At 47.8% G+C, this 16,083-nt stretch overlaps 1 protein-coding gene across 1 annotated transcript; it reads left to right on the forward strand.

The window, feature by feature from the left end:
* The first annotated feature begins 6,976 nt into the window (after nucleotides 1-6,976).
* On the forward strand, nucleotides 6,977-14,874 carry RND1 (Rho family GTPase 1). The gene is made up of 5 exons (XM_082213425.1): nucleotides 6,977-7,228; nucleotides 7,914-8,001; nucleotides 9,778-9,887; nucleotides 12,611-12,745; nucleotides 13,840-14,874. The coding sequence occupies exons 1-5, from the start codon at nucleotides 7,109-7,111 to the stop codon at nucleotides 14,083-14,085; spliced, it is 699 nt and encodes a 232-aa protein (XP_082069551.1). The 5' UTR covers nucleotides 6,977-7,108; the 3' UTR covers nucleotides 14,086-14,874.
* The last annotated feature ends 1,209 nt before the right edge of the window (nucleotides 14,875-16,083 follow it).

Here is a 16,083-nt window from a genome sequence, read left to right on the forward strand (position 1 = left end):
AGCAGGAACCCCCCCACCCCAATCATTCTGTTTGCACAAACTTCACACACACTCACACTCACACACTACATACGCCACATTTCTGTTATAAATTCATAGAAAATCAACCATACATCGGATTTGCACTGTTCCATTTTTTACTCCATGTGACAAGGACTATCAAAGGGGGGTGCTTGGTTTCTGGTCAGCCATAATCCCTTCACCATCCCAGCACATCCACAGGAGCCCTGCCCAGTTGCTATGTCAACCCTGATAATCCCAGACAGAAGACAATCAAAATCACAAAGAACAGTGGATTCGCCACAGGCTGAAACAAAGGACAATGATCAGATCTTCCCTCTGGGGGCAGGAAACTGCAAACTCCCCATTGTCACCTGGAAAGTACTCATGGGGAGGGGGAAAGGAGGAACCAGCCAGGTGACAAGATAATCAGGTTACCTCCACAACTCCTCCCTCAACCCCCCCTTTTGTAATGTATGCATGATGTCAACCCCTCCTTTCTGTAATGTATGCATGATGTTTCTGGGGGTGGGCTTGACCTAGAGGAGGGGAATTTCAAAAGTTTTTATAAGGTCTTGCAGCCCATTGTTCTGGGTCTTTCCTCTCTCTTGCAAGGGAAGGGAACCCTGTTGCAACAGTTCAATAAAGGCCAAGCCTACAGGCTGCTGTTTTGCTCCAAGTTATCCTGGTTGGTGTCTTTGTTTTTGTCCAAGGGAGCCCTCAGATTTTTCCGTTAACATAACAAAATGCATAATTAGAAAGATTTTAGAAAACTATCAGTCAAGGTTGAAGGAAGTCTCAGGCCATGATAGCCAAAAAATTCAAAAGGATGTTTAAAGGATGTTATGCTGGAAAATATGTGTAAAAACTAATTTAAAAAAATATTTAAAAAGAAAGAAAAATGGGACATTCTGGGATCAAATCAGAAATCGGAATGGCTTGTTAAATTTGGGACTGTCCCTGGAAAAAAGGGACACTTGGATGGTCTGTACTTATTCTCTCCTCTGTTCCTTCCTCCCTATAGAACCCTATAGAAGGGTCCTTCATTCCTAAATAATAAATGTCACTGCACAGGGCAATGGGCAGAGCTGCTGCCTCCCTGACTCAAGGACAGGGACACAAAACAAACTCGGAGGGAGTTGCCTCTTGCAACGTACGTGAGAGACTTAAGACTAAGGACTTAAGAGGGGAATAACCCAAATCAATGCTCTGCGGCTGGCTATTGTGCGCTATTGTGCAATTCACGTGGCCACCAGCCCCGCCCTTGGGTGCCATCAGTGAGCAGCAGTGATATCTGACATCATTAATAAGAAGCTACTGGTCACAGGGGCTTTCAGTATCTGAGGCTGCCTATGAATTTCAGTGTTTGGGGAAACAAGAATAGGAGAGTACAGTTGGGCTCAGGTCCTGTCTGTGGGCTTCCCAGAGGCAACTGGTTGGCCAGACCAGATGTGCCATTAGCCTAATCCATGGGTAGTCAAACTAAGGCCCGGGGGCCAGATCCGGCCCAATCGCCTTCTCAATCCAGCCCAGGAATCAGCATGTTTTTACATGAGTAGAATGTGTCCTTTTATTTAAAATGCATCTCTGGGTTATTTGTGGGGCATAGCAATTCGTTCATTTTTTTCCTCAAAATATAGTCTGGCCCCCCACAAGGTCTGAGGGACAGTGGACCGGCCCCCTGCTGAAAAAGTTTGCTGACCCCATCCCTGGGCACCTTGGGGAGGAAAGGCAGCGTAGACATTTAATTCAGTACATTGAACAAACAAATAAATCCAGAAGGACTCTCTTTCTCTTCTTATGATCTTTGGCAGCTTGATGCCCAGCACACACTCAACAGCTCCAGCTTTCCTTAGCATGCAGTTGCTGGACGGGGGTCTTGTTGTCTGGGCAGCCTAGCCTTGTGCCCCAGAGAGGTCACTTTGGTGCTTGTTGTTTAGTCATTTAGTCGTGTCCGACTCTTTGTGACCCCCTGGACCAGAGCACGCCAGGCACTTCTGTCTTCCACTGCCTCCCACATTTTAGTCAAACTCATGCTGGTAGCTTCGAGAACACTGTCCAACCACCTCGTCCTCTGTCGTCCCCTTCTCTTTCCCAACATCTTTTCCAGGGAGTCTTCTCTACTAACAGCAAAAACCACTAGGGAGACAGCAGTTACAGTTGTGATTCTCCAACAGTTTGACTTCACTCCTGGAGATGCATTTCATTGTCTTTCAAGACTGTTGGATGCAACCATTGTTGTTGTTCAATAACTGATAATAACTGAATAAGATTTTGTGAGACTGGGAAGCTGACCAGTCTCCTGTTGTATGTACAGGCCCAGAGCAACTGTGTGTTGGTACTTACATGTTCTTTTTGACAGGGATGTTGAAAGCAAACTCTGTATAGCTTCTCCTTCTCAGGACAGTGGACGGGACCAGATGATTTATCCCTCTGCCATATATAAGGGAACTTTGTAGGAGAATCTCTAGTTGAAAGAATCTAGCTGCATTTTAAAGCCTAGGTAAATTATTGAGATCCTAGGCCAGGGGTCTGCAACCTGCGGCTCCGGAGCCGCATGTGGCTCTTTTACATCTTTGCTGCGGCTCCGGGGCGGATACTAGCGAGGGGAGGAGGCGCATTGTGCGCCCCGACACTCCTCACTGTGGCGGGCGCTGTACTGGCTGTGACGTCGCATGGGGGCGGTGCGTGCGTTAGTCAGGCACCGTCCCGACGTCACCTTCCCGCCCGCTGTCAGATCGTGGCTCCAGCCAGTTCCAAACATCAGTGGCATTGGGACCACTGACTAAAAAGTGGCAACCAAATGCCCACTATAGCCTTCAAAACTCAGCTTGGTTCAGTCACAGTTTGTGGACAAGTGTAAGAAGGCAACATTCTTAGATCACTGCTGGGAATAGGATGAGTGTGATCCCCCTAGATTAGAGGCAGGATCCCATTCCGGGTCTTGGTCTTATTGTTTATCCCTGCCCATTCCTGGGCAGTTACATCATCATATTTACCCTGGAGCCATTTAAGACACAAACACATCTAAAACGGTATGTTTTGCTGAGCCAACTTGGCCCTTAGAAGTTGCAAGCTTGAAAACTACACGTCTCCCCCCCCCCCCGCCCCTTAGGCAAATGTGTTCAAAGCAATGTGCCATCATCTGCCATGTTGTCATATTACACTTAATTATGTGTATGGTCCTCAGGACTGCTACTGCTGCTGGGGCTCATATTCTGTTTGTCATCCAAGCCCCACATGAGTTCCTAGTAAAGTCTGCTTGCTTCTCCTGTTATTAGAGCAATCTGCTTCCATGCCTGAGAGAGAGGTGACTTTGCGGGATGCAGGTGTGGAATTTGCCACGGGACGGATTGTTTGGAGGGGCAAAGAATCAGGGTTTGTTTTGGGGGGTTGCCTGACAATTGTTGGTGTGACAACAGAAATGGCTAACATTACACACATGGCCATAATATAATGGTGCTGCTTGGCCCTTAATCACCAGGTCGTCCAGAATTTCCTTGACAGTGAAGAGGGTGAGCATGTTAGTCTGTGTTTTCTCAGTCACTGACCCAAGGTCCAGTAAATGTGTTTCAACTGCTTCACATACGGGTCCCCAAAACAAAAAAGGTTGGGACACTTAGTTATTTTAAAATACTGACCTGATTCACCATTCCTAGCCACAACCTGACCATCATTCACCAGTGACCATGAGTCTGCACAGAGCATAGAGTTTCTCATGGTATATGCGCACTTGGGAACCTCAGATCCTCAAAGTATCCCTATTTTCAAGGGACATCCCTGATTTAGAGAAGCCATCTCAGTTTCTAATTTGATCCTGGAATGTCCTGCTTTTACTTAGGATGTCCCTATTTTCACTGGAGAAATATTGAAGGTATGGAGCTATCCAACCCCTGAGCTGTCTGAAGGCAATCTTGTATAGGGAAGGGTTGTTTTTTAAAAATGTTGAATGTTTTATGATGTTCTTATATACGTTGCAAGCTTCTCAGAGTGCTGGGGCAACCAAATAAAATGTGTGGGGTATAAATAGTAAATGTTTCATTACGGAATGGGACATCCCTATCTTCACTGGAGAAATGTTGGAGGGTATGGAACCTAAAAATTGGTTGAATGTGGGATGAGGCACATCACTCACACTATACCTTTATTTTTAACCAAAAGCAGGCATGGGGGACCACACTCCTGATCTGGATGAGTGCCTTAGCTATATACTACAAACAGCACATTCAGAAAACAATCACCACCAGGAAAAGCACTTTTTGGTGGGAAAGTGGTGCTGGGACCAATTTGGATCAGGAGGTCAGCATCAGATTGGGCCCCACCCTCTATGACAGGAACAAGACTGGTTAAAAAAGAGAAAAGAATAATGTAACAAGTAGGTTAGCTTGCCACAGAAACTGGTATGCATTAACCAGAGCAGCAACAGGACAAGTCAGGACTTGATCTAATTTAGATCACGTATCAGTTTCGCTTTGTGTCACTCGGCTGTTTCTATGTGTTTCCTACAGGGGGCGTTGTTTCCTTTTTTTCTTAGAACTAAAATGAAATTTTGTATAAATTTCTCAACATTTAGAGAAACGATAGAGAAAACTGAATGTCTTTCTCAAACTTATTTTATTGAACCTACAAATATTATCAAAATATTATTTCTCGTCTGAAATACAGACTCAGATATTGACAATTATTATCTGGGAACATCTGGAGCAAAGGGAGGACCAACTATGAGTTAGAAAAAATGTTTTTCATTGAACTGTGGGTGATATTCAACTCAGTCATATTCAGAGTACACCCACTGGTGAATGGACTTAAGCCCACTGCTCTGATTATAGCCAGCACTGGATATTATTGCCCTGTATAATTCTATCAAAGGGACGCGGGTGGCGCTGTGGGTTAAATCACAGAGCCTAGGACTTGCTGATCAGAAGGTCGGCGGTTCAAATCCCCGCAACGGGGTGAGCTCCCGTTGCTTGGTCCCTGCTCCTGCCAACCTAGCAGTTCGAAAGCACATCCAAGTGCAAGTAGATAAATAGGTACCACTCTGGTGGGAAGGTAAACGGCATTTCCGTGCACTGCTCTGGTTCACCAGAAGCAGCTTAGTCATGCTGGCCACATGACCCGGAAGCTGTACGCCGGCTCCCTCGGCCAATAAAGTGAGATGAGCACCGCAACCCCAGAGTCGGTCACGACTGGACCTAATGGTCAGGGGTCCCTTTACCTTTACCTTATAATTCTATCATTGAGGTGAGATCAAACAGACTCACACATGCAGACTCACCAAGTATCTCAAAGCGCATATCTTTTTCTTCTTTCAAAACCACCCCTAAATCTAGAAATCTCAACGTCTGCCTCAAGGCTTACATGTAAAAAATGAAAATACAAATGCAGACGTTGAGATTTCTAGATTTAGGGGTGGTTTTGAAAGAAGAAAAAGAAACAAAACATACAAAACAGTACTCAAGACAATACCTCCCAGGAAAAGATGTACATTGACAAAAGTGTGATTTGTTGTTGTACAAAGCAAGGCAGATCATCAAAGCGTTCTTGACGGAGCAGGTTACAGTATTGTGGGGAAACGCCTGGCATTAAGATAGCCATTCCTTCCCCATCACTTTCCTTTTCCTTCCCTTGTCAGCCCATATAATCAAATTAAATCAAGCCCAAGCCTTCTGTATGCCTGGGTTGGTGTTTGCTCTGCCTCTGCCTCATCGACATACAGAATAAACCTATATCATAAAAATGTTTTGTGTTCCCAGTTCCTTCACCTGCAACATACAAAACTAGTATGTTTTCCAGCCAGCAAAACAGCCATACCCTCTGAAAACTACCAACCAGCTGATTCTGCGTCTGCCTCTTTCTATTGTTGAGCTATTTTTAACCTGGAAGCCGGCAGCAAATGAATTATTAACTTGCTATAAAAAAAAACCCAGGCCCGAATTAGGACAGATTTCGGGATCTGTGTAAATGAATTCCAAGTTGAGCATTTGAATGACACTTGTTTGGGGAGCAAGGCTATTTGGCAGGATGTTGTCCATTTCCTCCTACGTGTGACACTGAAACAAAAAAAAATTGTTTGGTCATTAAACCAACACACTTAGTCACTGGTTGATTAAAAAAAAATCCTGACAACTGCTAGGACAGCTCAGTCAATAGAGCATGAGGGAACCAGGCAGAGGGCCTTCTCGGTAGTGGCGCCCGCCCTGTGGAACACCCTTCCAGCAGATGTCAAAGCGATAAACAACTACCTGACATTCAGGAGACATCTTAAGGCAGCCCTGTTCAGGGAAGTTTTTAACATGTGATATTTTATTGTATTTTTGGTTTTTATGGAAGCCGCCCAGAGTGGCTGGGGAGGCCCAGCCAGATGGGCGGGGTATAAATAAATTATTATTATTATTATTATTAATAATAATAATAATAATCGCAGAATCATGGCTTGGAGCCCCATGGTGGGCAAAAAGATGCCAGCATTGCAAGACTAGATGACCCTTGTAGTTCCTTCCAACTCTACAATTCTATGATTCTAACTCTCTTTCCAAAACCTAACCTTTAAGCCTGCTCCAGCTCTAGCCACATGAAAAAGCAAACACCAAGGACCCCCTTTCAATGATTTACACTTAGAACCACAGAACCTCTAGACCTGGAAGGGAACCCCCGAGGCATCTAGTCCAACCCCCTGTAATGCAACTTGATTTGCCCCACGGTGCCTTGAACGCTCTTCTTTTGCCGTAACCCGCCTCTCCCCCAATTGTACCCGGAGCCCGAAAGGGGAGAAATCCTTCCAGGCCCCGGGATGTAGCTTTAACCTGAGGAGGAAGGAAGGAAAGAAACTCTGACTCAGCCACCTTGGTCTCTAGCACTGGCCACCAGGTTGGAGCCCGGCCTCTCCTGGTTGGCTGCGCGGAGTCCCGCCTCCGCTGGTCATTGGCGTCTCCCATCATCTATAAAGGCCGCCTCCCCCGCTCCGCCGGGCTTAGTTAGAGTCCTGCAGCCGGAGAGGGAGGGAGGCAGCGCGCGCCAGCAGCCGGGAGTCGCGCAGGGATTTTCTCCGTTCCCTTTTGCGCCGCAGAGACGTTGGCCGGTGCGCCCCGCTTCGCCCCTCGACGCCGTCATGAGGGAGAGGAGAGCGCCTCAGCCGGTGGTGGCCCGCTGCAAGCTGGTTCTCGTCGGGGACGTGCACTGCGGGAAGACTGCCATGTTGCAAGTCTTGGCCAAGGACTGCTACCCGGAGGTAAGTGGACCAGCCGGGATCGGGGCCTCCGCTTGCAGGAGGCGTCGGGGGTCGGGCTTGGGGCTGGCCTGGATCGTCGGGGTGGAGACGTCGCATCGCCCAAAGCGCCCCATCTTTCTTCGGCCCGCGCCCTGCTTTTCACTTTCGGGAAGCTCCGACGCAGCGGCTCCCGATCCGGCGGAGACCGACTCGGCTTCGACGACGTGACGGCGTCCCGCGCCTCCAGGGACTACAATGCGACGTTGCCTCCCCGGCTTTCCAGGCCCGCTTCGGGTTCTGCCTTGGGCACCGATTCTCCCTGCCTGCCCTCTTTTCTGTGGAGCTGAGCGCTGGAGAGGGTTTGCTCTTTCGGAAGGGGCGCGCGCGTTGCTGTCGTCTCTCATCTGCTCGCACAGCGGGCAATATGGCCTCGGCGCCCCCCCCCCCTTTCTGTGAAATGGGCTTGATGCACAGAGCTGGGCACTAACCGGCTTCTGCCCATCGGCGTCTGATGATGCGTGGATGGGGTGTCCGGACACCCACAACGTCGGGGGCTGACCCCACCGCTGTTGGTACTGGAAGGTACTGACCTCCCTGCCCTCCGCATCCTTGGATATCGGTACCAAGAGCTTGACACTGTAGCTGACAGTTCTTCCACCAACAAAGTTATAGCTAATGCCTTTGTGTATCTTGTCTCCATTGCTAGACATACGTGCCCACGGTTTTTGAGAACTATACGGCGTGCCTGGAGACGGAGGAGCAACGGGTGGAGCTCAGTCTGTGGGACACATCTGGTGAGGCCCCCTTTCCCCTTCTGGATTCTGCCCCACTGCTAAGGACCAAGCTACACCCTTCTGCTATGCTGCAGTCAAGCAGCCTTTCTAGAGGGGTAACTTGTGGCAATAATAATAATAATAATAATTCAACTTGCATACCACCCTTTTAATAAGATCCCAGAAAGGTGAACAATACAAGTGAATCAGTTCTGAGAACAGATATAGATGAGGAAGTGAGGATTTCTCAAGGGCTCAGTGTGGGGTGAGGTGTGGAGAGCATCCTGTCCAGTCGATGTTTGGTCTACCTTAGCTTTGGGTATGGGAGAATACAATGATAATAGTGGGTGTGGATTAAATTCTGTTCTACCCACCTAGATCTAGTAAAGGATACTGGCTAGACCCAGTAAATGGCTTTGAATCATGTGTGTGTGTTAGTTAGAAGGAGTGGGGGGGTTTCTTGATAATTCAGAGCTTTGGGGGTGGGGAGAACATGTTATGCACTGCAGTCCTGAGCTGAAAAAAGGGGACATCTAGCATTGGTATGCAGAGCTGATGGCTTCTGCAAAGGAGGGAGGAGTAGGTGAGGCAAAGACTTTAGACCATCTTAGAGTTGGAATCCTGGCCAAAAAAGAACCAAGACCCCTTGTTTAGGGGGTGCTGCCCTAAAAAGCAACTTGCTTGTGTGTGTGCACAGCTGGACAGCTGTCTGCAATATCTTAAATCTGCCCTTCTGGCTGTTAGAATGAGAGACTCCAGTCCCTCAGGGCTGAAGTAAAAATGCAGTAATCCTCTTTCCTGCCACCCCCACTCCCGTTGGTTCCCACATCTCCTGCAGCCTCTGGAAGCTGCTGAAAGGTCTGTGGTCTTCCAGCTTTGCCCATTATTTCATCCCCCCCCTCCTGTGGAATGCAGAGGGGAGGAGATTTGTCCATTGTGTGCATGTTAAGGAGGGGGGGGTCCCAGGGCAGAGGGGGTTTGGTGTGGACTTTGGTCGTGAAATTGGGAGGAAATGGACACTAACAATAAGGGGCTCTCAAAGGGTATTGTGTGTGCGCGCGTGGAGAGGGGTGTAGTGGAGTTGCCCTAGCAACCGGGGATGGGGAATGGCTGCAGCATCCCCTCTTTGGAAGGGGGCTGGAGGTGGTGGGGGTCCCTGGCTACTCGGATCCCCCTTGTTGCCATGGTAATTGTGCTGGTGCAGGGAGCCAGGGGCTGCTCGCTATTCTGGGCACGCAGCGTCTGGGCTGCAGAAGCATTTTGGATGCTGCTGCTGCTGCTTCGAAGAGGGGGGTGCTGTGCAATCCTATTCCTCTTCTTTCACCCCCTTGCCTCTACGCAGCAGTTCCCCACCCCCACCCCCACCTCCAGTTCTTGCATCCGTAACATCCCTTGCACATATGCAACCTTTTTTTATCTATTCTCGCTGATGAGTGGGGTTGCTAAGCAACCCGTTCCTCCCTGTATGTTGCATTTCCCCCCCCCAAAAAAAAAAAATCCCTGGGAAAAACGGGAGCCCTGCACCCCCCCCTCCTGCCCTCAATACGGCTTGTGCAGAAGGGTAGTGGAAAGATGGCCTTGGTTATATAAACCCTGGTGAAGCTATTCCTTGGGAAGGCTGAATATTAAAATGGGTGTGAGTGAGCATGCAGAGCCCTGCAATGTGGAGGGTGGGTGGGTTCTTTTTACTTTCACCTAAAAGGCTTACTCGAATCGGATGCTGCTTACTGGCTTTGGTTTTTGGTGGAGGTGGGAGAGAGTGTCCTGAGCTGGTTCATGACCTTCCTCTCTGCACAGGATCCCCATACTATGACAATGTGCGCCCCCTGTGCTACAGCGACTCAGATGCGGTCCTGCTCTGCTTTGATGTCAGCCGCCCTGAGACCATGGACAGCGCACTGAAGAAGGTGAGAGAGATGTGTGCTCATCCCCATTCCCTGCCTCCCCCTTATAATAAGGCCTGAGAGTCTGATTGGGGGTACCTGCTGGCACGGAGTTTAATGCTCCACAAGCCAGACTTATATGCCTCCTGGTAAGAGAGGCATCCTTATGGGGGTCATTGGCCCCTGGCCTACATGGGAAGCATCCAAGCTTCCTCTCAGATCTTGTGAAATCCATGAGCATCCAAGCAGAGGCCCAGGCCCAGTGGCGTAGCGTGGGGGGTGCAGGGGAGGCCGGCCACACCGGGCACAACATCTGGGGGTTAGGGTTAGGGGGCGCAAATCCACGGGTTGGGGGTGCAAATTACTTGCCTTGCCCCGGGTGCTGACAACCCACGCTACGCCACTGCCCGGGCCAGATAAATAATGTGCCCCCTCTTTTTTTACCCTGGGGATAACTGAAGTCTTACAAATAAGTAAGTATATAAATAATTTTCACAAAAGTTATGCTGACAAATAATTTTATTTCAAGGCTTGAACTGTATCTGCATATAAAGACAAAATGGAAAATATACATATACAATAGTGAATATGCTGACCGAGGCCCCCTTTGGAATCGGAGGCCGGGCCAAGTGGCCCATATGGCCCCCCCCCTCTGTCTGGGCCTGCATGAGGGTCATCTAGCCCAACCCCCTGCAATGCAGGAATCTTTTTGCCCAGTTTGGTCTCGAACCCATGACCCCGAGATTAAGAGCCTTATGCTCTACCAGCTGAGCTATCCCAGCTGTACTTGTATCCGGATCTCAGAGACCCTTTTGTCAAAGTATGGTACACAGGGGGAATTGGATCCATGTTAATATTTCTTCTGTTTTAACTTTGCATGCAGATATACACAATACTGAGAGCTATTTACGCCTGGGCATACACAAGCACAATATAAACGAGGTGCCCAACTTTGTTATGGAGTCTGCCCATTCCGCAAAACTCATCCCTGTCTTTCCTCCCACCTCTCCCCAACCACTGTTTGAAGAAGAATGGCCTTCAAGACTACAGATGGTCTTGGAGATCCAGGTTGTCTGGGAGAATTATGGGGCAATATTTTGAAAGGCCATAAAACACAGCATGAGAGGCTGCCTTGCCCAGTGTTGTCTATTTTGACGTGGCATCCGCTCTCAAGCCCTACCTAGGGCTGCCGTGGATTGAACCTGGAACCTTCTGCATGCAAAGCAGAACTGCTGAGCCCAGGACCCTGCCTAATATCCTGTGACCCCAGAGTTGAAAGTGACTTGCCACATCATCTAGTTATTCTCTCCTTTCAGCCACCTAAACAAATGCATTTCTGCCTCTCCTTAAAGGCCTCCAGCACCCACAATTTCTACATGCCATATGGACAATTGCAAATGGATAGCGCTGCTGTTCCCCTTACTTAACTTTTCCTCCCTGGTCTTCAATAGATACTCCAGCAAGGTATCCCTAAAGTCCTGGTCTCTCAGCCTAACATATAAAAAAACAGTTCTTAGTTTCCAACTTGAATTTCTTGCCACTTTGAGCCGTTATATTTAGAAACGTCTCTGTTCACAGTCCTTTCATGTTTGTACATACTTGCTGCTTTAGATCTATGTGGAGAGTATTCTAAGCTGGCATTCCTTGTATAGTAAGGCAGTCAATGGGTCCTGTAGTTGAGTCCCATTACTTGTGAGCCATATGACACAAATTCATTGGTAGCATCTAATGGATTCTTTGGTGGGTTAAAACACATTAAAAGCACAAATCCGGAGAAGTCAATTGCCAAAGGAGTATAGGATGGCTATTAAGGGGGAAATGTGTGCTGATCCACTTGTTCAGAAAGCTGCAGAGTATACGCTGCCTGACAGCTAATCCCAAAGTTAGTGTTACTTTCTTCTGTTAGAAATTGCATTTTTTTCATAGCCTATCCTGCTCAAAGAAAGAGAGGAGGTCTTTAAAGTCTTTTGAAAGAGGTTTGGCCTAAGATATGACTATATTAATAACACCAAACCAACTGATCTATAAAGGATATTATCCTTCAGTTTCTTTTCTGGTAATTAAAATCTGCCTTTAGCTATTTAGGGCTGTGATCCTGGATTTTTAGGTTCTGGGGCTGCTTCTCTATTCTTATTTCCACAAATGCTCTGTAATTCTTGTCATGCATAACTGTTAGAACTGTTGGATGGTGAGGGGGCTATAGAGATTGCTTCCAGGTGTGCCCAGTCTATGGGAGTGAGAGAGAGAGAGAACACACGTTTGAATTTTCACACAGAACTCTTGACACTGTTTTTTAAAATCCCATGCCCACTGCAGAAATTAAGCAATGGCAACACCATGTTAGACTTCTCCCAGTTAGCAAAACAGCTTGTTAAGTGAGCCCCAGAGGACGGGACAGCTTGCGTCATGGTGATGTGGCAATATCTCTACCTGGGACACGTTTTGAGTCTTGGAATGCTAAAGGGTTCAATTCCTCTTTGGTATTGAGCCAGCGTGGTGTAGTGGTTAAGAGCGGTGGCCTTGTAATCTGGTGAACCGGGTTTGCTTCCCCGCTCCTCCACATGCAGCTGCTGGGTGACCTTGGGCTAGTCACACTTCTCTGGAGTCTCTCAGCCCCACTCACCTCACAGTGCGTTTGTTGTGGAGGGAGGAAGGGAAAAGGAGAATGTTAGCCGCTTTGAGACTCCTTTGGGTAGTGATAAAGCGGGATATCAAATCCAAACTCCTCCTCTTCTATGTTTATCTAGTGGAAGACAGAAATCCTGGACTACTGTCCTAGCACCCGTGTGTTGCTGATTGGCTGCAAGATAGACCTGCGCACCGACCTCAGCACCTTGATGGAACTGTCCCACCAAAAGCAAGCCCCTGTCTCTTATGAACAGGTAAGGTCTGCACCTACACACCCACCCCAGTAGGAATCCCTTCCTTGAGCAGTAGATGCCTTCATTTTTTTAGTTTTCTGTGCTTAGGGTTTTACTTACACCTGTAGATATGATGGCACACATGATTAAATTCAAGCTCAAATTCCTTCCTCAAGTCGTTGGGGTTTTTTTTGTTTGTTTTAAGTTATCCCTCAAGGAATTTGAGCTTGAATGTGCTTTCTTGCAAACTGAAATTAGCTTTGTGTACAACTTAAAAAGGCATTCTGAACATACCCTCACAAAAGGATTCCAACTAAGAATGATATTTTCAATCTATAGATAAGCATAGATATATATCTATGCAGTCGTAGAAGTCCTAGGTTGGGTAGAATAACACTCCAATTGCATATGCCAACTACAAACATTTCTTTAAAATCCACTGGCTATATAAACTGCAAGCCTCTCTGCAAAGACTTACTCCAACTATAATAAAGTGGCCTTGCTGAAATACAAATACGCTGAGGAATTTGAAATTTAATAGAACTTTGATATCTTGTATGTTGGGGGTATGGCCCTTTTGTTGGAACTGTCTTGGGAGGAACAAGCCACCGCAGGAACATCCCTCCTTGAGATGGATATTGGCAGCTTCGTGGCACCTGGGCTGTGGTTTGGCTATAGGACTGTTTCAAATCCAATGCCCAACTGCTCAAGTGCGATGCATTTCAGAAGACTACATTCTGGCACCTGCATCTTGGCTTTACTGTTTGTGGTTTGTTTTGGGGAAAGCAAACCATGATCCTAGTTTCAAATGACAATCCGGACTCTGGCTTGTTTCCCGGTGGGGCAGGAGCGGAGTGAGAACTTTTCATCAACATGTGCCAGTGCGCTGCATGTTCATAGTAAACCACAGTGCTCCATCTAACTATGGCTTAATAATATGGCTTAATACCACCCTTCATTGCAGGACAGTTTGCTGTATAAAAACACAAAAATATATAGCAAACAAAAACAATGATGTGCCAACCATCTCAACATGTGTGTCCTAATTTGGAGCACTAGCTCTGCTCCTCGGCTTGAGTCCTCATGCCCTCCTCTTTTTTTCTTTCCCTTTTCAGGGTTGTGCTGTGGCCAAGCAGCTAGGAGCAGAAACCTACCTAGAGTGTTCCGCCTTCACATCGGAGAAAAGCATCCACAGCATCTTCCGGACAGCAGCGTCCATCTGCCTGAGCAAGCCAGGCCCCCAGCCCCCCAAGAGCCCAGCCCGAAGTTTCCCCAAGAGACTCCTCCGCTTTCCCAGCCGATCTGAGCTCATCTCTTCCACTTTCAAGAAGGAGAAAGCAAAAAGCTGCTCTGTCATGTGAAGGGGCCGCCTACTTCCGGGGAGCAGGGGGTGGCGGTGGCAGTGGAACCATTGCGGACACTGGGCCCTCCAGCTGGCCCTTCTGGGGTGGGGAAGGGAGAGGGCTGCCTGGCTCCCAGGGGCCAGGCCTGGAGACTCCAGAAGGATCCCATTCCCAACTCCCTCGCCGGCTTGAGCAAGCCTGCCGCCCCTTCCGCATTGCAACGCTTCCCTCCATGCAGCTGCAGTGTGCGCTTCTTCCAGATAGACATGAAGCGGGGAGGGGGAGTTTGGCTGGACTGCAAAGGTGAAGGCTGGCCCAAGACCCAACCCTGCTCCGGAAAGCCTTGGGCCTTGGCATAGCAACATCGCGGACAGCAGTGGCTCTGGTGGTCGTTCCACATAGATTTGGAAGGTTCTAAAGAATCGCCCCCTTTCTGATGCACAGTTAATATCTTTGTTTGGCCCTGATCACCTCTTCCCATCAGCTGCTTGTCTCCATTGCCTGTGTGAAGCAGGCCGAGTGCAGATCACTTCTCCCTTCTCTCCCCCCCCCAAAGCCTGCCGAATATTGTGTCCTTCCTTTTACCCTCCTCCCTCTAGCAGAGAGGTGTCCGGGTACCCTCTCCTTCGCCTCTGCAATTGCGGGTGGAGGGGGGTGGAGGGCAGGACGAGGGAGTGGTTGTTTTATAGACATTGTCTCTTTGTGTATGGAAAGGAAAGGAAATGGGGCAAATCTGTTAAATGTTCAGTGTTATTAAAAGAAAAAAAACTTATTTATTAATGAAAATATAATGCAGATTAACATCCACATTTGAGGGGTTTCTTATTTGTTAGTATCATTCTTGGATTTTCCTGGTCATGGAGGAAACTGGGAGAGATTGACTTGCAGATACCAAGTCCAAACCAAAGTGAGCCTTTTATGGAATCCTTTTCCTCATTGACATGTCTTATGGTGCCTCTGTCCATTGCAATAGATTCTGGGGCATGTTCTCAAGTGGGCAGTTAGTTGGCCAAATCCGCCTCATTGGTGCTATGCTTCAGTGCACTCTAGAACAATTCCAATGCTCTGTGACAATGTGTGTTTCAGGAATAGCTTATTTCTAGGACAGGTTGTCTGCTGCTACAGATCTTCTGATTAGGGAATAATACAGTTCCTGCAGCAGTTTTGATTCTCTGCCAGTACAATGGTCAAGTCCCCAAACAATTTCTTCATACCAAAGCCTAGCAGTACTTCTAGAGTGGAGGGGAATACAATGAATCCAGCTAGAATAATATCGATTGAGGGGCATACCTTTTGCAATCACTCTAGCTAAAGTTAATGTAAGATGATGCTAGCACTATCCAATTAAGCTGGGATGCTGGAGGCCGTGGCTCCCTTTTAAGCATCAACTGTGGAAGCGCACTCCAGTACAAAGTGGTTGCAGGTAACAATGATGTTAAATTGTATATAGCCTCCCTTCTTGGTGGTTATCTAAGCCCTCACCTGGTTGTGTTCCACAGTTAACCTGCACTACAAGAAGCCTTCGTTTGAGCTGGGCTGGAATTCTGCATCCTTTCACCATGTCTAAATTTGGCTAGTGGAATATAGTATGGAAGTTTTAATCCTGTAGTTTCAAGTGGAATGGAGTGCTTTGAGTAAGAGAAGCTTCTCACACGAGGCTGTCTGTACTCTTCTCTTTACCCAAAAGAGCTCACTGAGGCCTCATGACTACCTGACCCCTGCTGCTGGAAGTTAACTTGAGAATGTCTGAGGCCAGCTATTCTGCAGACAGTGGCACACCTATATAAGTTGTGATCTTGCTGTTACTGCCTGGCTGTGCTTGTGTTGCAACTGCAGCTGTTAGGGGAATGGGCAGGAGCCCTACCAGAGTCTCCTGAATTCCAGCTTTCCTCAAAAGGATTGAAGAGTCCTAGCCCTCCTTATGATGCCCTACCCAATGTTTGTTAAAAGGGCTCTGCATATCTACAATTAGAGTACCTGAACAAGAGAGTACATTTGAATAGCTTGACACTTGCA

This window comes from Podarcis vaucheri (assembly GCF_965113315.1).
Source record: "Podarcis vaucheri genome assembly, chromosome: 2".
In the NCBI taxonomy this organism is placed as follows: Eukaryota; Metazoa; Chordata; class Lepidosauria; order Squamata; family Lacertidae; genus Podarcis; species Podarcis vaucheri.